Source organism: Canis aureus, chromosome 8, assembly GCF_053574225.1.
Source record: "Canis aureus isolate CA01 chromosome 8, VMU_Caureus_v.1.0, whole genome shotgun sequence".
In the NCBI taxonomy this organism is placed as follows: Eukaryota; Metazoa; Chordata; class Mammalia; order Carnivora; family Canidae; genus Canis; species Canis aureus.
Window position 1 is genome coordinate 61,689,649 of NC_135618.1, and position 24,685 is coordinate 61,714,333.

General features: G+C 49.8%; 1 protein-coding gene and 1 long non-coding RNA gene across 4 annotated transcripts in view; one reads left to right on the forward strand and one right to left on the reverse strand.

The window, feature by feature from the left end:
• Positions 1-1,874: 1,874 nt before the first annotated feature.
• Positions 1,875-7,705, reverse strand: LOC144319420 (uncharacterized). The gene is made up of 3 exons (XR_013385246.1): positions 7,516-7,705; positions 6,511-6,739; positions 1,875-6,409 (listed from the first exon to the last, which is right to left on the reverse strand). It is a non-coding gene; the product is annotated as an uncharacterized LOC144319420 (long non-coding RNA).
• Positions 7,706-7,809: 104 nt separating this feature from the next.
• Positions 7,810-24,685, forward strand: part of DNAAF5 (dynein axonemal assembly factor 5) — a 46,700-nt gene continuing 29,824 nt past the window's right edge. For all 3 annotated transcript variants that reach the window (XM_077907446.1, XM_077907444.1, XM_077907445.1), the window contains exons 1-4: positions 7,810-8,434; positions 10,805-10,989; positions 19,655-19,779; positions 20,119-20,237. In XM_077907446.1, coding sequence (XP_077763572.1) covers positions 7,825-8,434; positions 10,805-10,989; positions 19,655-19,779; positions 20,119-20,237 — 1,039 coding nt within the window. In that variant the 5' untranslated portion in view covers positions 7,810-7,824. The remainder of the gene's footprint in view (positions 8,435-10,804; positions 10,990-19,654; positions 19,780-20,118; positions 20,238-24,685) is intronic.

A 24,685-nucleotide genomic window follows, 5' to 3' on the forward strand; every position in this document is an offset into this window, starting at 1 on the left:
CAACACTGGGTGCCTTGAGAGTCCACCTGCTATGCCATGAGGGAGCCCGTGTTGCCACATGGAGAGCTGCCTCCCAGTAAGAACCCAGCCCTCAACCAGGCCCATCCATCATGAAGCCAAAACCATTGTCCCCAGAGCACTCGGTTACCCAAGGGATCTGCGGACTTCGCAAATGCCATCATGTGACACCAGCAACACTGTTAGATAACTGGCGCCTACCTCCAGATCGCTGTGCCGCAAAGCACACACTTGCTCCCACCTGTGAGGCTGACTCTCCAGTGTCTATAGGTCTGCAAAAGGCAGGGCCAGAAACCCAGAGCCCCGGACATTGCCCACCCCTCAGCCCTGAATCACTGCCCCATTTTGCAAAGTAAGTCTGGCCCTGCCCACAGGCCCCACCACCTCCCGTCCCTCCCACAGCCTCCTGACTCACCCCCACTCAGACCCATCCAGAGGCAAAGACAGTGACATCTTCAAACCAACCGAGGTCCCACGTTCCCCTCCCAGGCCCGTAACCCTGTCCTCAGGCCAGCATTCCCTTCCTCTGTGTCAGCTGAGCTCCTGCCTCTCAGATCCCACCTCCAGAGCCCCTTCTGGAGGCACCTGCACCTCCGCTCCACCCCTCTGCATGAGGGCACCATCTGTGTCACACTGTTTAACGACCTCCCCTCCTGGCAATCAGGGGAAGTAACTGCATCTGCTGTGACTCACCGCTGTACCCCAATGCCTAGCAGGATGCCCGGAAATGTCAAACACCGCATAAATATTTGTTGGATGAGATAATGAATCAATTAACCAACTACATGTTATCTGCTAAAATCAGTTTATTACACTGACTTATATGACACGCTTTAAAATATATATCACCAGGACACTGAACAAGCAAGACTCTTAATATTTATTCAGTGGAGGAGTTCTGTCTTTGCCCCTAGATACACATTTGGACAGCTGCATCATGTTTTTGGCTCAAACAGAATTTCAAAGTTCTAGGGTTATGTTAAGATATAAACCCGTCAACTCAAGCCATTACAAGCATCCAGGACTAGAAATAATGCAAACTCCAAACTCGATTTAGAGAGTTGGAACATGCCCGCCTCCAGTGAAGCGCCTCTGCTGGGAGACAGGTCTGCTAGCTCCTCTCTGGCTCTCCCACCACCCTCCCCAAACTCTCTGGTGGGGGTCTGCCCCCCCCCAACACACATCAGACAGCCTCTGGCATCTAGAATTCCCAGAAGAGTCATGGCCGTGTCACCAGCCCCCGTGTCACCATCAGAGACCTCACAGAATGGATCCAGAATATGGGTCTTCTGTGTCTGGTTCCTCTGACTGAGCATCATGTTTCCAAGGTCCATCCACATCGTAGCCCAAGTCAGCACTTCGTTCCTTCCTAAGGCTAAATGAAAGTCCATCGTGTGGCCAACCACATGGATCACCCATGATGGCTGCTCGGGCTGCTTCCAGCTCTCGGGGGCTGTGAGCACGGGTGTGCAGGCATCTGCTTGATCCCTGCTTTCACTCCCTCAGGCAACGTAACAGGACGTGGGATTGCTGGTCACACGGGAATCCTAGGTCTCATTTTTTGAGGAGCTGCCAGACTGTTTTCCACAGCAGCTGCACCTTTTACTTTCCTACCCGCAGCAAATGAGTTTCCAATTTCTCCTGTCCTTGCCAATACTTGTTACTTTCTGGTTGTTTTTCGGTTGTGCTGTGTTGTTTCGCTAGCCCTCCCGGTGGGTGTGAGGCGCTGCCAGCTTTCCTCAATGCTGGGCATAGACACGGCTCGGCACCCTTCCTGCCACGTCCCAGTGGCTAAGGTGAGTTTGCAGGCCAGCTCAGATCGGCACGGGGCTGGGTCCATGTGCATCTACGGGAGAGATGTCCGCGGCTGTCTTTGGAACCCATCCACTGCATCTAATATGACATTTGCTATGGGATATTTGTGAATGTGCCTTTTATTCCTCACTTGAGAAGTTATCATGAATAGGTATCACGCTATACCAAATGCTTTTTCTGCACCTACTGAGATGATCTTGTGATTTTTCTCCATCAGTTTTTTAACTCAGTAAATCACATTAATTTCTTATGTTCAATTAACTTGTATTACCGGCATAAACTCAATCCAGTCACGATGTATTATCTTTTTAAATTTCTTATTTCCAGATTGAGTTAACTTTTTAAAAGGATTTTATTTATTTATTTATTCATGAGAGACACACAGAGAGAGGCAGAGACACAGGCAGAGGGAGAAGCAGGCTCCATGCAGGGAGCCCGACGTGGGATTCGATCCCAGGTCTCCAGGATGAAGGCGGTGCTAAAGCGCTGAGCCACCCGGGCTGCCCCAAAGTCAGTTATTTTACTAGGTCCTAGACTTTCCTGCTTTCCTATTTCTTCTTGGGTAACCTTTATTAAATCACATTTTCCTAGAAACTCTCCATTTCATTTACTTTGGGAGGGATAAAGTGGTTTATATGATCCTTTTGGTGTCTTTTGATTGCTTAGAACCTGTAGCGATAATCCCTTTACACTCCATATGTTATTTTGAGCTTTCTCATTTTCTTCCCATGCTAGTCTTGACAGAGATTTATCAATTTTATTAGCCTTTTAAAAGAACAAACTCTCAATTTTATTTATATTCTCTATTGTAAGTTTTTTTTTTTTTTCCCATTTCACTAGTTTCTACTCTAACCGTCATTATTCTTTCTCTTGCTGGGCTCAGATTTGTCTGTGTATTTGGCTGTTGGATTTTAAAAATCAACACTTAGGGGGCACCTGGGTGGCTCAGTCTGTTAAGCATCTGAGTCTCTCTTTCGGCTAAGATCATGATCTCAGGGTCATGAGACCAAGCCCCACGTTGGGCTCCACACTCAGTGCAGAATCTGTTTAAGGATTCTCTCTCCCTCTGCTCATGCTAATAAATAAACCTTTTTTAAAAACACCTAAACATCCGTGTAACCATCACCAATATGCTTAAGTACTGTCACCATACACCACTGCCCCATAGGCACCTTTATGGCCATACCCAGCACCACTCCTAACTTGAGACCACAAAACTGTCTCTCATGAATGCTATGTAAATGGAGTCATGCTAGTCACCCTTCAATGATTGTCTGTTTGACTTAGCCTAATTCCCTAGAGTCACCAAGTCATTGTATCAACAGTTCATTCCTTTGTATTTCTGGGTAGACCCATGTTGAATTTCTACATTTGAAGCTTTTCTTGTTTTCTGATTTTCAGTTTGATTCTATTTTTGTCAGAGAACATACTCTGTATGATTTCATTCCTTTACATTGAGGTTGTTTTATGGCCCAGGATATGGTCTATCCTGGAATATGTTCTGTGGGCAGTAGGAAAGAATGTGTATTCTGCTACTGTTGGGTGGAGTGTTCCACAAATGTCCATTAATCTTGTCAGTTGATGGTGGGGTTCTTCTATATCCTTGCTGAGTGTCTGTCTAGTTATTCTGGCAATTGCTGAGAATGGGTAAGGAAGTCTCCTGTATATTTTGAAGGTCTGTCATTTGGTGCATACATACTTAGGATTGCTAGATCTTCCTGGTTGATCACCTTATCATTAGGTAATGTCCCTCTTTTTGTCAATAATTTTTCTTTGCTCTTAAGTCTACTTTGGCTGATGTTAATATAGTCTGCTTTTTAAGTATTAATGTTTACATGATATATCCTTTCCCAACCTTTTACTTTCAACCTACCCATGTCATTGTGGCTGACGAGTTTCAGCATATAGTAGACAATGGAGAGTTGGGTCATAGTGTTTATTCCCTCTGCCAATCTAACTGGTGTGTTTATGCCATTTACATTTAAGGTAATTAATGACCTCATCAGGGCTTCCATCTGCATTATTTGTTTGGTCCCACTGCCGTGTCTTGTGAGATCCTTAGTTTTCAGAATTCCACTTGATGTTTGTGCTTGTATTGGTATGTTTAGTTTTCTTAGTGGCTGCTCTAGACATCACTATGCCCATATGGCACTTAGGAGTCCCTGGTATAGATGTTGTGCTACATCGAGTGCAGTGTACAAACCTTACTGTCAACTTACATCCCTTTGTCCTTCCCATTATTCAAATAGAATTATCAGAAATATTTCCTCCACACACGTTGCGCACCACACCAGTATTATTTTTGCTTCAACCATCAGCTATGATTAAGGACACATATGAAGTGAGAGATGGTCAATCATGCTTTCTTCTGTTTACCCATTCTATTTTTCTTAATATTCTAAGTTCCTTGCCTTCTTGTTACAATTTTCTTCCCTTTCGGAGAGCTTCCTTTAGCCAAGGGCAAGTCTGCTAGCAACAAATTCTGTTCATCTGCCTCTGTCTGAAAATGTTGAATCCATGCTCATTCTTGAGGATGGTTCTGCTGGTGGGATTTACTTCTCTTTCGACATTTGAACAACATGCCACTTCCTTCCAGCCTCTGTGTTAGGATGAGACACCTGCAGTCATTCACATTGCTGTCCCTCTACAGGCAAGGCATTGTTTCTCTCTAGCTATGTTTAGCAGGTTTTTTTTTTTTCTTTTTCTGTCTTTGGTTTTCAGAAGTTTAAACTATGATGTGTCTGGGTGAGAGTGGTCTCATTTAGGGCTGGCTTGGCTTCTTTAAACTGTGGGTTTATGTCTCTTGCCAAATCTGGGGAATTTTTAGCCATTACTTCTTTAAATATCTCTTCAGCCCACATCTTCTTCCTCTTGTTCTTGAACCCTGGTGACACAAATCACTGTCCTCTCAGCTCTATTTTTTCCGTCTGGTCCACTTGATCTGTGGTTTAGATTGAGTAAACACTCTTGTTCCACCTTCAAGTTCCCTCTTCCTTCCACTGGTCTCCCCTCTGCCATTGTGCCCACCCAACAGTGCAGTGATCACTTTGTCCACTGATGGACACAGTGCTAGTTTGGCTGTTGTAATTTAAAGTTCTATGATTTCCATCCGGCTTGTTTAATAATTTTTACTTCTTTGTTGAGATTTTCTCTTCTCTTTTTCCGTTTGTCTCCAAAGACTTCATATATCTTTAAAACGTATTTATTTATTTTAGGGGAAGTGAGAAAGAACACACATGCACAAGAGAGAGGAGGGGAGGGGCAGAGGGAGAGAATCCTCAAGCAGACTCTATGCTGAGCAGGGAGCCTCACCACCCTGAGTTCATGACTTGAGCCAAAACCAAGAGTCGATGCTCAACTGAGCCAACCAGGTGCCCCAAGATTTCATAAATGTTTATTAAAAGCATTTTTATGACTGTTTTAAAATCCTTGTCAGGTAATTCTAATACCTGATCTATCTTGGCATTTATATCACTTGTCTTTTCATCCAAATAGTGGTTCTCCTGGTTCCTGATAGGACGTGATTTTTGAGCGTATCTTGAACACTTTGTGTATTGTGTTAGAAGACTTCTGACACTGCTGAAATCTATTTTAGCAGGAAGTTGCCCTATTTAGATTAAAATGTAGATTCTGGCCTACTACTGTAGCCCATGGTGCCAATGAGTTTCATGGCACCACAGCAATGAGGGCCCTGGCAAGGCCCTCTTAGTCTGTTTTCTTCTTCTGGCACTGCTATGGCTATTGGAGGGGGCGGGGCATCCCCTGCTGGTCCTGGGTCTCCTTGTGTTGCCAGGTGGAAAGCTAGAAGATGCTGAGCTGCACTGACTCTGCCCCTGCACAGGAGACTGCCCGTCAGCACTGCAAGAGGCAGTGGGCCTGCAGAGGCTTTGATGCTGGTGCCACAGCATACTGTGGGGTGGGGGTGTGGCTCCCCACTAGGTCTCTGCTGGGTCTCCCATTTCCCAGTCTTATGGCCAGAAAGAGGTGGTTTTTCTTACAGTTTTCTTGCCTGTACTGTAACTTTGTTTTGTTTTTTTTCTAATTTTATTTATTTATTCATGAGAGACACAGAGAGGCAGAGACAGGCAGAAGGAGAAGCAGGCTCCCTCCCCACAGGAAGCCTGATGCAGAACTTGATCTCCAGTCTGAGGATCACGCCCTGAGCTGAAGGCAGATGCTCAACTGCTGAGCTACCCAGGTGTGTCCCTGTGACATTTTAAAATTAACATTTGTTAGATAGAGTCTGGGTGTGGACAAAGACTGTGTAGGAAAGTGGAATAGAGAAGCTTATGACTCACAGGTCCTGAAGGTACATGGCACAGTACATGGGGAAGTCAAGGCAGAGTGCAGGCAAAGATAGGGTCTGTGGATGGAGTGCTTTGTGGTTTCTTTTTTTTTTTTTAATTTTATTTATTTATTTGAGAGAGAGAGAGAGGCAGAGACACAGGCAGAGGGAGAAGCAGGCTCCATGCAGGGAGACCGACGTGGGACTCGATCCTGGGTCTCCAGGATCACACCCCAGGCTGCAGGCGGTACTAAACCACTGCGTCACCAGGGCTGCCCTGCTTCGCGGTTTCTATTCAAACCAAAAAGAATGGCGTTTTGGTAAGCTTTGTGGTGGCTTTATCTAAGAGGTGCACAAAGGGTGGGCCCTGGACAGCTGGGGGACTTGCTTACCACCAGGGCTGCAGGGCAGTCACGTCAGGAACTTCACTTGCTGTGACTCTGCAGGCTTTATCTAGGGCATGTGCTCATGGCAGGGGCTGGTGCTGGTCCAAAGCCCTTGCGGGCTGCCTGGCTATGCTCCACGGACATGGAGGCAGCAACATTATGGACTAGTTTCATAAAACTCTCAACGGGCTGCAGGTAGTTCTGGGATGGGCTGCAGATCTCTCCGGCACCAATTCTGGGAACGTGTAAGAGAGAACAGCTTCAAACTCAGAGAACCCACTGTGCTGCCACCCCCCCCCTCTCCTGAGGACCCCAGCCAGCCTGTCTCCCTTCTGCACAGCTCCTTCTGCGGCATTGGCTGAATTACTGGCAGGTACTCAGTGGTACCTGGAGGGAGGAGGAGGAACTGAGTCTGCACCCCCCTTTCCCTGGAGCAAGAAGCCTCCCTTGCTGAATATTTTCCCCACTTCAGGCAGAGGCTCGGCCTTCAAACAGCCTCAAGGGCTTCCTTCCATATCAGCCACACCAGCCGAGGTAGCCTGGTAAAGATGCAAGCCTGAAGGGGCCACCTTCCCAGCTCAGAAGGCTTCCTCCAGGACCCTGAGTCAGGTCAGGATCAGGATAAAGGCCCTGGTGGCCTGTGAGGTCCTTGGGCTCCCACCACGAGAGCTTCTCTCCACCTCCTGGGACAGCATCAGGGCGCTCCCGGGGTCAGCTCCCGGGGCACACGGAGTGCTGACTACCGTCCCCGTTGACAGGGCGTCCCGGCTGCAACCCCTGCAGCCACCTCCAAAGCCGCCTTCTAGTAGGGCACAGTCACGGTGCACTAGGGCCCCCCGATGACCTACTTTGCAAGGGCCCTACCTCTAAGTACGGTAGCGTTCTGAGGCCCTGGAGATTGGGATTCCAATATACGAACTGTGCGGGACACTTCAACCCATCACCCTACCCCAGTGCCTTTGTCCCTGCCGTGCCTCCCCCCAACGCTTGTGCGGACTCAACCATCACTACCTGTGCTGGCACTTGACAGGCAAGCCTGAAGTGTCCACGCCACCTTCCTCCGCCCTTCACTCCCTCAGGACCATGCACTTTACGCCTGTGCGTCCCGTCGCGGGCCTGAGCCCCACGCAGGCGGGAACCGCGTGGGTAGGTCCCGGCTCCCCGCCCCCAGCCCGCCCGCAGCCCGCCCCGGACGTGTCTGTCCGCGCCCCAAGCTGCCAATAAAGTTGTGTTCCGCGCCAACCGGAAGAGGAGCCGTAATCCGCGCCGAGGCCGTCGTGACAGCGCCGGTCTCCCCTGGCGACGGGCAACGCGCGGAAGATGGCGGCCCTCGTAGCGGCGGACTCCGCGGCGTCCCCGGGCCTGGCCGAGACGGCCGAGGCGGCGGAGCTAAGCCGCGCCCTGAGCCGCCTGCTGCCGGGGCTGGAGGCCGACAGCAAACTGGGCCGGCGGCGCGCGCTCGAGGCGCTACAGCGCGCGCTCGAGGCAGCGTGGCCCGAGGAGTCCGCCGCCAACCCCGCCGCCGCGGCCGCCGCCTTCCAGGGCCCGTGGGCGCGCCTGCTGCTGCCGCGCCTGCTGCGCTGCCTGGCCGACCCGGCCGAAGGCTGCCGCGCGCTCGCCGCGCACCTGCTGAGTCAAGGCCTGCGGCGCGCCGCGCGGCCCGGCGACGCCCTGCCGCGCCTGCTGCCCGCGCTCGCCGCGCGCCTGGCCGGGCCCCAGCTCGCGCGCGGCCGGCCGCCCGAGGCCTGCGAGGAGCTGCGCCTGGCGCTCGTGCAGCTGCTCGGCCTGGCGGTGCGCCTGGGCGGCGCGGGGCTGGCGCCCCACCTGGACGACGCGGTGCGCGTGCTGCGCTGCACGCTGCTCGACCCTTTCGCCGCCGTTCGCCGCGAGAGCTGCGAGTGCGCCGCGGGCCTGGCGCGCGCCACGCCAGGTGCCGGCCTCGTCCCGGGGGGGGGGGGGGGGGCTGGGGGGGGGAGGGGAGACGAGACGGCGGCAGCCGGCCGTGGGCCGCTCCTGGACCCCTGCCCCCCCACCCCCGCCCCAGCAGCTGCTGCTCTCCTCCATCAGGTGGTTCTCGGAATGCAGATTCGTAGAAACCTCCGCTGAAATAGCTAGGAGGATCTGGGATGCGGTCGCCAGCACGCTTTGAGAAGCACTGCTGCAGTCTTTGAATTCCCCCCCTTTTTATTTTTTTAAGATTTTGTTTATTTATTCGGGAATCCCTGGGTGGCTCAGTGGTTTAGCGCCTGCCCTTGGCCCGGGGCGCGATCCTGGAGACCGGGGATCGAGTCCCGCATTGGGCTCCCTGCATGGAGCCTGCTTCTCCCTCTGCCTGTGTCTCTGTCTCTGTCTCTCTCTATGTCTATCATGAATAAATAAATAAAATCTTTTATTTATTTATTTATTCATGATAGACACAGGCAGAGGGAGAAGCAGGCTCCATGCAAGGAGCCCAACGAGGGACTGGTTCCCGGGTCCCCAGGATCACGCCCGGGCCGAAGGCGGCTATAAACCGCTGAGCCGCCCGGGCTGCTCCCCCTCTCCCCCTTTTTCAAACGAGGCTACTTGTCTTCCCTTTTTGGATGGACCATTGTCCTAAGTAGAGAGAGGCCGCTTCTCTCTTGTGTTCCTTTCATCCATTCTCCAGTATTTAAACAACTATAATGTGATGAGGACAGTCCTTTTTCTCAGTAGCCCCTTTCTGCAGGATCTTGCCCCACGTATATCTCCATGCTTCCTCAGGCTGGGGTGTGCATGGTACATCCCACCGCCTTGTCTTATTGGGAAGGCTTGCTGTAGGACAGACGTTAAGATGAAGGTCAGAAGGAAACCAGGTTTGAGCAGTTAGCTTGGCAGGTCAGAGGAGCAAAAAGAGATCAGGGTGGCTGGAGGGAAGGAGGGCAGGCTGGGGGAGCTACTGGGGGTTTGAAATTATTAGAGGCAGTGGAGGGTGTGGAGAAGGGGCGAGAGAGGCCTAGACGCCGATTTTTAAAAGATCACTCTGGTGCTCATGGAGAATTGATTACCAAGATGGCAAAAAAGAAGTGAGGTTAGTTGGAGTCATAGTTAATCCATATTTAGATGATGGTTAGCTTGGGCTTGAGTTGTGGGTGAGCAGTCTGCTAATAGAGACAGAGAAAAGTGGATTGATGTTAAATAAGGAGCTGGCAGGGTTTCCTGTTGAATTGGGTGAGGGATGAGGGAGAAGGAGGTTTGGGTGAACAGGAGACAAAGAAAGAATGGGGCTCCCTTTTAGCCCTTCCCATTATGGATTGTCAAGATTTCCATTCTGAGTTGTAAGTTTGGGTTCAAATACTGCAGAATTCTAGAAGAACTAAGAGTGAGGCTTGGGCTGGAGACAGACATTGGGAATTACAAGCTTTTAACTCATTGCTCATTGACCCCCAACCACCTAACTCCCTGCTCTGTGCATCAGCCAGATTGACTGCTCCTCATGCCTTCCAGGCTTTGCATGTTCCCTCACTAGATTGTAAGTTCAGGAAGGGTGGCCTAGTGCCTCCCATGTAGCAAGGCGCCTCCCAGGTGCCCACTGATTGTTAAATGAAGGAGTCTTCCCTCTGCTTCAAGCATTTCCCTTCCCAAAACCATCCCCCCCTCCTCTGCCTACTCCTGGTAAGGGGCCTCTCCTGGATCCCCATCACACTGGGCAGTATAAATTAATGTCCTGCCTCAATCTGAGGACTTAAGGGTTAGAGGTCAACCAAAGCATCTCTGAAATAGCCGTCTTATGGATGGGTCTCAAGCAGCAGCAGAGGTGAGGTTAGATCTTCAAAACCAGTACTATCAGAGACATTCTCGTTCTGACTTCTGTGAAGATCTTACAAACAGGAAATGGAGTGGCTTAGCCCAAAGCACTGCTCTTTACAGTAGTGCTGGGTGTCTGACTTCAGGCACACCCCATGTGGGGACTTGCATGGTATCCTCCAGGCTGGATTCCTCTGCTTTGGTCAGCGTCCCCTTCAGGCACCCAGTGCCACTGTCATCAGCTTCATACTGTTCCTCACAGCTCCTGCCTCCTGCTCAGATGGAGTCAGGCCCCCTGCCTTTTCCCTTTGGTGCTGTTTGGGTCACATGGCTGTCCTGTGCCTCTCCCAGTGCTAGGGGTACAAAGCTTTGCTTGGCAAGCTTGAGCCCAAGGCCACACCTGCAGCAGGGACCTGGGTGGGGACAGGAAGTTCCAAGGCACAGGTGGCCTGTCCTCCAGGGAGCCTGTGGAGCTAGGCGGGGCCAAGGCCGATGGGGAGCAGCCCTGGTAACTGGTGTCCTCCTCTTCTCACAGACCACTTCCACATGCAGTCAGAGTCCTTGATCAGTCCCCTGATGCAGAGCATCTCACACCAGCACTGGAAGGTGCGGGTGGCTGTCATTGAGGCCACGGGTACTGTGATCCAGTTCGGCAACGGCAAGTCAGTAGACGATGTGCTTCCTCACTTTGCTCAGAGGCTCTTTGACGACGTCCCCCAGGTAACAGGAGTTTCTCCCCTGGGTGATCCCTCCTCTTCACCAAATCATGCTATTTGTAACTCACTCCTTTGTCTTTTTAAAAACTGTTACCTTGTTATACCAAACCTCTCTTATCATTTTCAGTGACAAGGTGTCCTTAGTTCATGTCTCTGGGAAGTAGGGAAGAGTTGAATTGTTTCAGTGCATTTGTTATTCTTCCTTGTGAGGAACATGGAAGAGGACCATTTCCTCTTTGGAAAACAGCCTAACCATGTATGCTCCATAGTTCCAGAGGTGTCTTTCATATGCCAGTCTGTCAAGGCAGAGTTACCTGATGAGCCAGAGCAGTTGGCGTGCCAGGCCTGGGAGGAGAAGGGTGGATCTGAGTTGGTATGTCAGTCAGGCTGATCCCTCTTTGGGCCTTGCGACCCACAGAGAGACAGACAAGCAGAGATCAGAGTACTGGCTTTTGTGTTGGCAGAAGTCAGTTTAGAGGCTGTGTCATGTATCTGAGGTCACAGTTTGCTTATAGAACTTTACAGACTCTGCCAACAATAGGGAGCAGGGTGAAGGCCACAGTGGACATAGGAGCCCCTGCCAGAGGGAGGACACAATTGAAGAGGGAGCATATGCTTCTGAGCACATGGGGTGGGCGAACTAGTGGTAGCTGGTGCAAGTCCTCCAGAGTGACTAGAAAGTATCCTTGCCTTATGGCCAGGTGGCCCAAGGTGGCCAGTGATTGAAAAACTGGTGGTGTGGTAGCGTGGCCTCAACTGTCCTGATTAGCTTAGCTACATGCATCAAGCACTTGTGTGCCAGGCCGTGCTGTTGTCCACATGCCATGTCATTTAATCCTTCACATTAGCTGCTCTTAGTCTCCTCCAGTTTGGAGATTATATTACATGCTCAAGGTCACCCAGTTGGAGCTAGCCTCTGGGTCCAGGTCTACTGACACCAGAGACTGTTCTGTGGCATTGCCCAGCCTCCCAACCACAGGTACACTTGAATATTCTTTCAAGTTTCTTTCTTTTTTTTTTTTTTTCTTTAAAGATTTATTTATTTATTTTAGACAGAGAGAGTAGGAGGGGCAGAGAGAGAGACTCTCAAGCAGATTGTGCTGAGCACAGAGCCCAGCACTGGGCTCATGATCATGACCTGAGCTGAAACTGATAGTAAAGACGCTCAATGGACTGAGTTACCCAGGTGCCCCTTGTTTTATTTTTTAAACAGCTTTATTGAACCACAACTTACATACAATGTAATCCACTCATTTAAGTGTTGAGTGTTTTTGATATATTATTTTTAAAATATTTCGTAAAATATATATAACATAAAGTTTGCTATTTCAACCATTTTTGAGATAGAGTTCAGTTGCATTAAGTACATTGACCACATAGTGCAGCCATTGCCACCAACCAAACCTTTTCTACTGTCCCAAGCAGAATTGAGCAGTGACTCCCCATTCCTCCCTGCTCCCACCCCTCTGATAAGCTCTTTCTGTCTGTATGACTTTGTCTACTCAGGATACTTTATATAAGCAGAATCAGTAGGTGATCTTTATGACTGACCTCTTTCTCTAAGTGTGATGTGTTGGAGGCTCATCCATGCTGGGGCATGTGTCCATGTTCCATCCTTTTAAAGTGGAGTGGCATCTGTCACATGGATGGGCCATATTTTGTGTGTCCAGTCATCCATCAATGGTCACCTGGGTTGTTTCCACCTCTTGGCTGTTGTGAATAGTGCTGCTTGAACATGAAGCTGCACATCTGTTTGAGTCCAGCTTCACCTCTTTTGAGCATGGGTTTAGACCAAGGACTAGAATTACTGGGCCTGTGGCAGCTCTGCCATAAGCTTATTGAAGAGCCACCAAACCATTCCATATAAGGTCTATACCATCTTAAATCCCAGCAACAATGCATAAGGGTTTCAATTCCTCTATGTCCTCCCAACACTTATTTTCTGGTTTTTGTTTATTTATAGCTGTCCTAATGGGTGTGAAGTGGTGTCTCATTGTGGTTTTGACTTCTGTTTCCCTAATGATTAGTAGCATTGAGCATATTTTCAGGTGCTTATTGACAAATTGTCTACTTTACATGCTATAACATTCACCTTATGGGATTCCTGATGCAGTTTTGCTTGTGGGTGTGTGTGGACATATAGACTGGAAGGGTTGAGATGCCTGTTCCAATGACATAGAAGGTTTCGAGCTTCTTATCACTTGCTGTGGGAGTCCTGAGAAGGCAGAGGGGCGAGAGGGAGAAGACTGGGCATGCCTCTCCGCGGGATGAGAGTACCTCTCAAGGCTTTAGGGCCCAGGGCAGAAGCCCCCACTCGGCTGCATGTTTGTGATGTCTTACACCAGGGTCCAGGCATGGCACACTGCCTACCCAGGATGTCTACTTGGCTACCAGGGCTTTGTCCTCAGGTATCTCTGTGAGTTATAATGAGGGTGCAGGCAGAGACAAAGGGACCTTCCTCCACCCAAGAACCAGTCTGTGTGTTCAGTCTCAGGGCCAGCTGAGTGTACACTGGCCCCTCCTGAAGCTGGGTGGGATCAGCACATAGCAGATTGGGAAGTGGGAGAACCAGAGTAGAAATGAGCTCTGCCAAGGGAGGAGGAGACAAGATGATGGGTCAGCACTCTCTAGAGACCTGGCTACAGGAAGTGAGGGCCAGAACGGAGTCCAGTGAAACTTCCCTGCCTGGGACAGTTTATCAGCTTGCTTCAGGTGAAGCAAGAACAGCAAAGACAGTGGTTTCCTTGTGTCACATGTGAAATGGTTTTCCTCAAAATACTGTTAACTATGTAATAACAGCTATCTTTAAACAGTATTACTGTGTATCGATTAGGAGCTACCTGTAAATAGCATAGTTATGTTATAGCTTTCAAATAGTGTAACTGTGTCCATAGGTCCCTTTAAAGACTATAACTGTATTGATGGCTCCCTATAAATAGTACAGTTGTATCTATAGGTCCCTTAAAAAGTGTAAGTCTGTCCATAGGCCCCTGTAAAGAATATTAACTGTGTATCAACACGCCCTTGTAAAGAATATAACTGTATATGGACAAGTTCCCTGTAAAGAGTATAACTGTGTATCGACAGGTCTCTGTAAAGAGTATAATGTGTATCAACACACCCCAAAAAAGAGTCTGTCTGTGTATCAACAGGTCCCTGTAAAGAGTGTAACTGTCTTGACAGGTCCTTGTAAAGAGTATAACTGTGCATCAATAGGTCCCTGTAAAGAATCTAACTATGTATGGACAGGTCCCTGTAAAGATTATAACAGTATGGACAGGTTCCTGTAAAGAGTATAACTGTATGAATACGTCCCTGTAAAGAGTATAACTGTATTGACAGGTCCCTGTAAAGAGTATCGTTGTATATCGACAGGTTCCTGTATAGAGTGTAACTCTCTATTGATAGGTCCCTGTAAAGAGTGTAACTGTATGGATAGGCTCCTTAAAGAGTATAACTGTATGGACAGGTCCCTGTAAAGAGTATGTGTATTGACAGGTCCCTGTAAAGAGTTTAACTGTGTATTGATAGCTCCCTGTAAATAGCTCTCTCTATATAACTTAACTATGGAAAAGCTTTTATGTTTTTTGAGCTTAAAATATGGGTGTTGGGTGCCCTGACTCCAGGTGGTAAGAGTGTGCATTTCCCCAGAAGAGGGAGGAAATTTTTAGCTAATTTTGGTCTCTGGTGCCACCAAGGATGACATTATGTTTCTTTGGTCATTGACTTTCCCAAAACTCGGGGCTGCAACTATTTATTACTTAATATTCCAAAACAAGTTTACTCCATTGTTAAAACTATTTTTGTTTCCATTTCTTCCTGGGGGTATTTGGTTTGCTCTGTTATGATTTCCAGGGAAGGTTGATGTGGGATTTCAAATCCAGCACAGCAGCTGCCCACATCTTTCATGCTGACCCGGGGTCATGTCTGAGGGGTGATCACAAAGTTCCTTCCAATGAGCAGGTAGGGAAGTCCTGTGCTGTCCTTCCTATGTCTGCATCAGCTCTCAGGCCCTCATGGTCCTGGGCTCTGTGGATGTTTGCTGGGACTTCAGGTGATGGGCCATTTGGTACTGTGGACATGCTCTGTGCAGAAGGTGAGGTCATCACTGCTTTGTAACTTGTTGAAAACATCCAGCAACCGCTGCCCTGCCAGCCAGCCTGACCTATTCTAGGTCACTGAACTACATGGTAAGGTGGACACCTGGAAGGAAGTAACTTATTCTAAGTGCTTGGCCTGAATTGACCCATTTTGTCTGTGTCGTCCATGCAGAGGAGACTGTGATGCCCTCATCCCACAGATGGGGAAGCAGGACACAGAGAGACACAGAGCTCACCTAGGGACACAGGGGGCTCAGAGCATGTGCCACGTAGCTTCTGCAATTCTCCTTCTGGAGCTTTGCCTCTTCGGGCCTCCAGGACATGTCTGAGCACATGGAAAAGGTGTGTGTGTGTGGCGGGGGGGTGTCTCCCAGTGTGGCAGGGCTAAGGGAGCTTCCCCCAGGCCCAGAAAGGCTACCTCATCCTTTTGAATGCAGCATCCAAGTGGAAGAGTACTATTACCCATAGTCATATGTCTATTGCAGCCCTCAGTTGCCCCAGGGTCACCCTTAACCTTTGGGAACCTCTCTGCATTATTGCAGATGATAATGTTTCCATTAGAAGCTAGAATTGTGGGGACACCTGGGTGGCTCAGCGGTTGAGGGCCTGCCTTCGGCCCAGGGCATAATCCTGGAGTCCCAGGATCGAGTCCCACATTGGGCTCCCTGCATGGAGCCTGCTTCTCTCTCTGCCTATGTCTCTGCCTCTCTCTCTGATCTTTAAAAAAAAAAAAAAGTTAGAAAAAAGGAAACTAGAATTGTGTGTGCTCTTTGTAGTTTGCTTAAAACACTCTGACCCTGTTGTTAAAGCTCCTGGGATGTGTGGCGTGCATGGGTGTCTGTGTGGGAACCTGCCTGGTAAAGCCAGGCTCAGCAAACAGGAGGTTGGCTGGCCCCACCTGCCCCACTGCTGGTGGTCCAGCAGGCATCCAGGTCAGGCCTTAGGCATTTCTGAACACCTTGCCTCTGCCAGCATCCTAGTGATGCATAAAAATGGCAGGTCCTGCCCCAGCCCTTGCAGGGGACTCAGTCTAATGAGCTGTAAGGGCTTCATTTGTGCTGAGAAATGATGAGTATGGGGATAAAGGGGTGCATGAGGAGAGGAGACTGTTCCCCCATCAGTTCTGACTTTTTAGAATCTGTGGCATTGGATGCTATAAAGTACAGACCTGAGGGTGGAGTCCTGCCTGAGTGAACTTAAACAGGTATCAGAATTCTTTTTTTTTTTTTTTTAATATTTTATTTATTTATGAGAGACAGAGAGAGAGAGGCAGAGACACAGGCAGAAGGAGAAGCAGCTCCATGCAGGGATTCGATCCCAGGTCTCCAGGATCATGCCCTGGGCTGAAGGCGGTGCTAAACCGCTGAGTCACCTGGGCTGCCCAGGTATCAGAATTCTTGGGTCTAGTCAGAACATCATAAAAATGGAAGCCTGTGGCTCTATCAGAAGGGATACACTCTATGACTGTTTTTCTTAGAGCAGGTATGAAATTTCTACCACATCAGTAAAAGCATAACGTATGTGAGCACAGGGGAAGGGAGGTGCTGGGTGAGCTTTGCTTGTTGTGACCTCCCCTTCCTCTCTCCTTCTTCCCATCTTCTGCCCCCTGATATCAGGCTGAAGTAAGAGTAAAAAAAATACAGTGGCTGTAGTAAATATTACACAGTATCTTTTTCAGATTGAAAAATAAAAATGTACAGATTCAGCTGAAGCCCCTTTTGCTAATTTTTCTTTTTTTTTTTTTTTTGCTAATTTTTCTTTAACAGAATTTGAATACTCTATATTTGAAATAAAATTTGGTTTGTTATTAAAATATTGTGTCGATACTACTAAAATTTTTTTTATTTTAAAGATGAGGTTTACTTAAAGTGATGTAAGGTGCTTAAAATCCAAGGCCTTTGGTCAGCATGGGACAAGAGTGGTAGTCTGTGGAGCAACTTTGCATGAGACCGTTGTTTACACCCAGGTGCTGGGCAGAAAGATCCTGCTGCCTCCCCTGGCCCCCAAACACTAAAGTCCGAAATGCTCAAGCTCAAGGGAGTGAATTTTAGAAAGGTGATTTCCTCCAACGGGCTGTGCCCAGAGAGCTGCTTTTGTGTCTTTGTGGACGGAATGAGAGCATTGGTCAGCTGATGAGTGCATCATTAGCATCTGCTGCGGGCAGGGCACATAAATAGATGGCCTCCTCATGAGAACTGGACATTTCACTCATCCTTGACTGAAAAAGCAAAGGTGAGATGTTCCAAGTTAAAGGAGGATGGAAAATTATCTTTTGTTTTTGTGTGCTGTTTTAAATGCATGGTGCATGTGTTTCCCTCTGGTTTTGCATGCTGATCTAGCAGGTTATATGTATGTGGATTCTCCAGCCCAGTACCCCGCGATCCGTAAACCAAGAATTCTTAGCTTGTTTTGCTTTTCGTTTGTTTTTTTTTTTTAATTGACAGATTTCCTGCTTAGTCAAACTGTTACATGGCAGCTCTGCTCAGTGGTGTTTTTCTGAACTGAGAGAAGGGGTAATTTGTCTCGTGATAATGGGGATAGACAGGTTTCTAGCGACACCAGCTTGAGGCTAGGGAGGCCTGTCTGTGTGGCTCAGGGGCCGCTTGGAGGCCAGCACTCCAGCTCTCCCAGCTCCCAAGGGGGAGACACATGAAATCTCCCAACCTGCAAAAGAGCCCGGATCTTGGGAGACGTCAGAGTGACTGTCCTGGGTGTGGGGCCCTCCTGTTGTCCCAACATGTGGGTAGGGTGTCAGGGGAGAGCACAGCTGGACGCGTTCCCATCGGTCTCCCCAGCTGCCAGGATGCACCTTCTTGGAGGGCCCCGTGGAGTCTGGTCCTCCCCAGTCCCACCTTCCCCACAGAGGCCCCACTCACTCTACACGTATTCTGGCGCCAGGCTGGGTTGCAGTTGGATGCCTTTGTCCAACAGGCTCTTGAGTGACAGTAGCATGTGGTGTCGGCTGAGCTCTGAGTATGCTACCTATTGCAGGTACTTCTGCAGTAAGAATGACCCTCGTGCCTCTTGCGACATTAGCTCTGAGGCACCTGGCTTCCTCAGCAACCCCTGAGAGCCTCTAGGATCACACAGGAGGACAACATGGAAAGACCACTCTATGCTAAATGTATCCTTGGTAGTGGAGTCAGCGTGGAGCTGTTGTGGGTGTCCAGTTGTTTCTGGGTACTTGGACTGCTAATCATGCATGTTTTCAAATTGTTGAAAGACTCTGGGATCTTTAGTTACAGTTTTGGTTGTTAATAGCATGCTTATGTCATTAATAATAACCATCCCTTTATTTCACATTACAACTTTTTATTTTCAAACAAATAAATAATTTTAATTAATTAATTTAATTAATTTAATTCAAGAAGTTGCAATAGTAGCACAGAGCCTGAGGGCCCTGCTCCCAGGCTTCTTTGCCTCCCAGGACTGTTTTGTTTATGGTGGCACACAGGTGAATGAGCCAGGTGCCTGGTGCCTCCTGGATGTCAAGCATGGTGCCAGGTGCTTTCCCTCCTAGCCAGAAGCAAGTGGCACATGTCCTGTTATTCTCCCTTCTGGAAAATGAGAGAATGAGCTTCAGAGAAGTCAGCAGGGCCAGGTTCTGGGTGCACTCTGCTTGTCTAGCTGCCTTGCTAGAGCCAGGATTGAACAGCCCACCCCAAGTCCCAACTGCCTAAACATGCTGTACATGCTGCTGGTGCCCAGTCCCCTGACCTGGGAGCTGCTGGGGACATGGTTGCTATGGGTATGTTGCCCAGGGGACACTTCATATGAAGTCCCTGCAAGAGCTTCCCCTTCCATTGGCAGCCCCAGCCAACAACAGACACACACTGCAAGTGGTCAGGCCCCTGCCCGCAGTGGGACAACACTTGGTGTGGTGCCATTGCCTTCCCACGCTCCCCCAGGATCAGGCGGAGGTTGGGCCTCAGCTGAGCCACATCTCTGTTTGGCCTCTGCCCCATCCTACTTCCCTCCCATGAGGATTTAGGGTATCTAGATTCCTGCTTCAGGTTCAGGTTTCAGGGAGCTAGACCTTGGGCATCTCATTTGTTTTAAAGCTCGTTTCTTTCCTGCAGTGGGCTAAGTAGGTGGAGGCATGCACGTCACCTCAGCCAGCAGCAGGACTGGGTATGTCATGCTGGCTTCCCCAGGAGGCCCTGGATGGAGCTCCAGGACAGGAGGCCTTGGCGGTGTGGCCTCTGCAAGCTGACGTTTCCTGGTGGCTTGCCAACAGCCTATAAACACCCACGGTGAGAGAGCGGCCGGCCAGCTTCTTGGGGAGGCTCCCACACAGAAGACTTTGCATGTGCACCGCGTTGCCCTGGGCAGCACCATGGTCCAACTGTAGCTGGCAGAGGTTCAGGCCAGGCCCCAGGGATGCGGGCTTGTACCAACAAGACGAGGTGGCCCTGACCTCTTCTCTCCAAGCCCAAGTATGAACAGCAAAGCTGCTCCAGAACCTCAGGCTGGTGTTTGGCCAGGACGGCAGAGCTCAGGTTCATCACAGGGTTTGCATGGGAGGCAGGTGCTGCCCCGAGGTTACCTTCCTATTTCCTTTGCGTATAGGTGCGGCAGGCGGTGACCAGCGTGGTGGGGGGCTGGCTGCTGGACCTGCGGGACCGTTATTCCTTCTTTCACAAGCTCATCCCACTGTTGCTGAGCAGCCTTGAGGACGACATACCTGAAATCGCGTAAGTGGTGAAATGACGCTGGTGGCCATGGTTCTAGGGAGCCGTCGGGCCTTCTGTTTTAAGAGGCTCAGAAGCCTTTGCTGTTGCAACTGCAGATTCCTTTGTTTTCTGGAACATCAGAGACTCCTCCTAAATGGTCACTGAGAGCAGTGGTTGTTGCTCTGCCTCAGAGTCTCTCCCAGAAGCTTACCTTGTCTCCTCTGTTGTATTTGCTGTGAGATCGTGGGCCACACGGAAGATTTCTGTGGTTTATAGTACTTAAAGAGACTGGCGCCATGTCTGCCAGTCCCACCTGCCTCTGCAGGAGCTGCCTGCCCTGATATGTGTGTTGTGCTGCAGGCTCATGGCCACCAGCCTCTGGGAGAAGGTCGGCCTGCAGTGGCAGAGGGAAAACGAGGAGGACCTCAAAGACAAGCTCGACTTTGCCACTCCCCCTCCAGCCCATCACCCCTCACCAGGTGAGTGCGGCCTTCCCCAGGTCCGCCAGGGGGTGTTTGTACGTGGAGAGAGGCACTGTGGGCAGGATGCATGTGCCCAGCCTCCAGTGTTGCTTAAGGCCAGGAGGATGCCTCTGTGGCTCCCTCTCCTTGGGCCAGCTTTGTTCTGAGGGACTGTGTGGGCTGCCACAGGGGTCCCAGGGCCACGCTCGACTGTGAAGTACTGGTGGTGGCAGGAATTTTAGAAACAGGTAGTGCTTTGTCACTTTACAAGAAAACCTACTATAAGAGTTGTCCAAAATGCAGTCACAGAGAATATACACCCAGGTCGCAGGTAGGATGCAGCCCTCACGATTCTGGATGAGGTGCACTTCCCATCTTTCCCTGCCTTGCCGTGAGCAGGCGTGTGGTGTCTACAAGTGCTCACCTGAGTCACATCTGAGTGGTGTTTGCGAGGAGCCCACTGGAGCCGGCCCCTCCTCCTTGCCCCACAGACCTGCACACTTTTGTTTTCTCTGTTCTGAAACCACTTTCTTGTGGGTCTCCCAGTTGCAGTCATCTATCTTGCCATACCTCTTCTTAAAACAAAATGCTGATGATGTACATGCCAGCAGGGGCCTAAAGCAATAAAGATGCACCCTGTCCAATGACCGTGGCTGTGTGAGACTCCAGCCAAGACCCCGCAGACTGTGAAGATAGCAGGGAGACAAGCACTTGGAGTCTCTATTTGGTGTGACGCTAACTCTGAGGCCAGCAAAGGAGCTCCTACTCCCTCTTAAGTTTGTGAATCCAATGGCTGTAATTCTTTCTGGTCAGCGTATCTTCTGATCCAGCTTCGCCTCCCACACTGCACGGTTGGTATAAGGGGAGATCACGTGTATTTTAGAAAAGGTACAAAAATGAGTTGCTAGTAGGGATTTTTCTGATTTAGTAAAGTCTGACAGTATAACATCTTAGTCATAAATATTGCTGTGATTTTATTTTCTAACACACCCTTGTTGCCTGTGAGGGAAGAGAGTTCTGAGGGGGATTCCTGCCACTCCTTGTGCGCCCGTCTGCTGCCTGGAGGCGATGTCTCGCTGCTCAGCCCTAGCGACAGACCGTGCACTCTGCTTACTTATGGGCAGTCCTGGCTGGGTTCTCACCAAGGTTAGGATACGGTGGCTGTCCTCAGATGTGAGGTCCAGGTTGCCTCCCTCCCTGGTCCTGGACACAACCTTCTGTTCTCTGCTGTGAGCTCTCCACGGGTCACGTGGTCTGCACCTACAGGGCTGTCTTCATGCTGAGGGGACATTTTTGTCTGGTGCTAGTATGGCATTGGGTCTTCTCCCAGGTTACATGATAGAGGGGGGCATAGGGGCACAGCAGGCTGGCAGTGAAGGCTGATCCTGCTTCCAAGGCTGTTTTAAATCTGAGCAGAATGAATGTAGAATTAATGGTAATCATGTTAGCAGGGTAGGGGCACCTGGGCAGCCTAGTTGGATGGGTGTCTGACTCTTGGTTTGGGCTCAGGTCATGATTTTGGTCTTGGAATCAAGCCCCACGTTGGGGTTTCTGCTCAGTGAAGTCTGCTAGTCCCTTTCCCTCTGCCCCTCCCCCTGCACATGTGCATACTCTCTCTCTCTAAAATAAATAATCTTCCCTTTAAGAAAACAGGATAAGCACTAGATTTCGTTAAATTGCTGGCATCTTCTAAAATTATTTCTTTAAACTGAATTTTAAATCTCAGCTTTCAGATTCTTTTTACGCCATTTCACACATCAGACTTCATCAGCAACCTCCTCAGAACCTTGCCACCAGCTCACCAGCTTCACCACGCACATGGCCCTCCTGCCACCACCACCCCCCCCCCCGCTCTGCCACCTGCCTCTCCTTGAGTCCTGCAATGTCCCCCATCCCTATCCACACTGCAGCCCCAAGAGATGATTTCTGACAGTACCCCTCACCCTTTGAAGATAGTTTGACAAGCACATCATTGCATAACCCCCACTCGTTAAGATCTGGGGCATTCTATAGGCGCCCCTCTGGCCGAGGGGGAAGGATGTTTGGATCATTTCCAGGCTTTGGTGATTTTGAATCAAAGGTGAAAGGGTGAACTAAGCACTTGCGTACAGTCTTTGAACTATGTCCACTGTCTCAGTTAAGCCCCAGGGAGTGGGATTGCAGGTTGTGTGGTCACTGCCGTGAGCTGGTTGCTGCCATCCCCTCCTCTCTGCGGCCTCACCTGCCTGGGGCAGATTCCCATCAGCACACGCGGTGTCAGGCCTGTAGTGACTCGTCTGAACTCAGCATCTGTCCTGCATCATGCCATGTGCTTGTCCACATACCTTCTTCACTCAGTGTCTGTTCAGACTTTTGTCCATGTTGAACTGATTTGTTTATGATCTTATTATGGAGTTTGGAGAATTCTTTCTACATTCTGGGTACACCCTCTGTCGGATCTGTGTTCTGTAACACTATTAGGCCAGGTTCCCTCTGAAGTCCCCAGCTTACCTACAGCTGGTGGCCCTGGGGGGGCCCACTCCCCTGTCGCTCTGACTGACGTAGGAGATCACTCCCCTCCTGCTTCACGTGTCTCTCACTTCTTGTCCCTGACACCATGCTTCTCTGAATGGATGGATGGATGAATTTGGGGAGGTGCACAGCTTACTGCTGATGGGCCTGTGTCCTGTCCAGTCAGGGTCCGGTCAGCACACTGGGACAGAAGTCTAAATCAAAGCCCATCCCTGCTTTGCTCAGAAAACAAGGTGCATGTAGCATAGAACATCATCTGTCTCCACATGGTTTGCCATTTGCTTGACAAATGCAAGTTTCCTGTTCCCACATGGAAATAAATCTCTGCTTTTAAAACCTAGCTGCATGTTAGGAAGATCGGAAGGGCGTCATGGACTGTCCCCCAGGTCAGTCACTCACTGAACTAAGTGCTCTTCTCAGGCAGAAGTCAAGTTCATGCTTGAAGAGATCTGCCCATCCGTCGCGCCCTCTAACCGCCTGCAGCAGGATCGGGTAATGACAGTGGGTTCCGGAGTCCTTTCTGCTGGAAATTATCCTCCCGTTAAAACTGTTTTCCTTGGTGACGCTTGAGTGAACTGGGAAGCACCTCTTCTTAATGGTGAATGGCTTGCCAGATCTTTTGACACAAGAGAATAGAGTTGGGTTTTTTTACCCATTTTAGAAATAAGCGGAGTTCCGTTTGAATAACTGCCATTGTGATGTAGATCGCTTTTTTATGCCCTTCAGGGCTTTCGTGCTCTCTTGAGAGCTCAGACCTGCTCTGCTTGTCTGTTTCATCCAAGTATTTGGAGAGGTGGGAGTTGTCAGAAAAGTTTCTCGTTGTGCAGAGAGATGGGGGATGGGGCGTGGATTTGCACTGGGGGGAACTAAATGAGAATCCATGGTGTGGAACATTACCCACCCCCCCAAGCTAGCTCTGGGTGCTGGGGAGAAGGGTAGCTCCCCATTTAGTGCTATAGGAAAAGGATGGGGTCCCCCCACTCAGAGGCTGCAGGCCTACCTGGTTTTCTCCTTATCGTGCCCAAAGGGTGGAGTGGCTTGTCCACAGGCAGTGAGTCAAGACCAGCACCCACCTGAGCCAGATTCAGATTCTACATGGTGACCCTCCCTTCCACCCTTCCCATTGCCCCCTGCCCCCTGTGCCGAGGGGCCTCCATTTCTTTGAGGAGTTCAGTCTCTGATTGTTTCTGAGACACCTCCACTTTGCAAACAGCTGGAACCTTGTGCAGAATACCCAGAATCCTCCTTCCTATTTGTGGTGGTTTATAAATACACAGTACAGGGTAAAACTGTTGATCTCTTTTTCTGCTTGCAGTGAAATTCCCTTTAGCCTAAGTGTGCAATAACGAAGTTCATTTACCATTCCACATGCTTCTGGCCCAGCTTAGTGCTTTGTGGTGACCTCTCCTTGAGTTAAAACACAGGCACAGTGGGTGGTGCTCTGCCCATCTGCAGACCCCATCGCTCCCCCGGAATCAAGACTCATCTCAGGCTGCTGCTGCCTGCACCTGGGGCATCACCTATAGACTTGGCAACCCCTTGGGGGGGGCGGCACACACTCCTCATGACAGCGGGGGCTGCACAGGGCATATGGGGGGGTACTTAGGGCTGCCTTGTAGACATCCACGCAGATCAGTGATAAAGCCCCAGCTGAGCTGATTGGAAAAATGACCTTGGAATGAGGGCACCTTAAGAGAAAAACAGCTCACCTGAGCTTTGAGCAAGGGTGTGAACTTTGACTCTTAGACCTGAGTGGTCACAGCTCCCAGAGCTTCTCTGTCCCCTGTGGACACAGGCTGAGTCTTGACACCCAACTGGCTATGATCTTCCTTTCCAGCCCACCTTTACAAACAGTATTTCCTCCTTAGGTGACATAGGATTGTTGCATTGCTCTTGACATTCGCTGTCCGTTTCTACCAAAGTTAAGCAATTCTCTGTTGCTATCATATTTAATT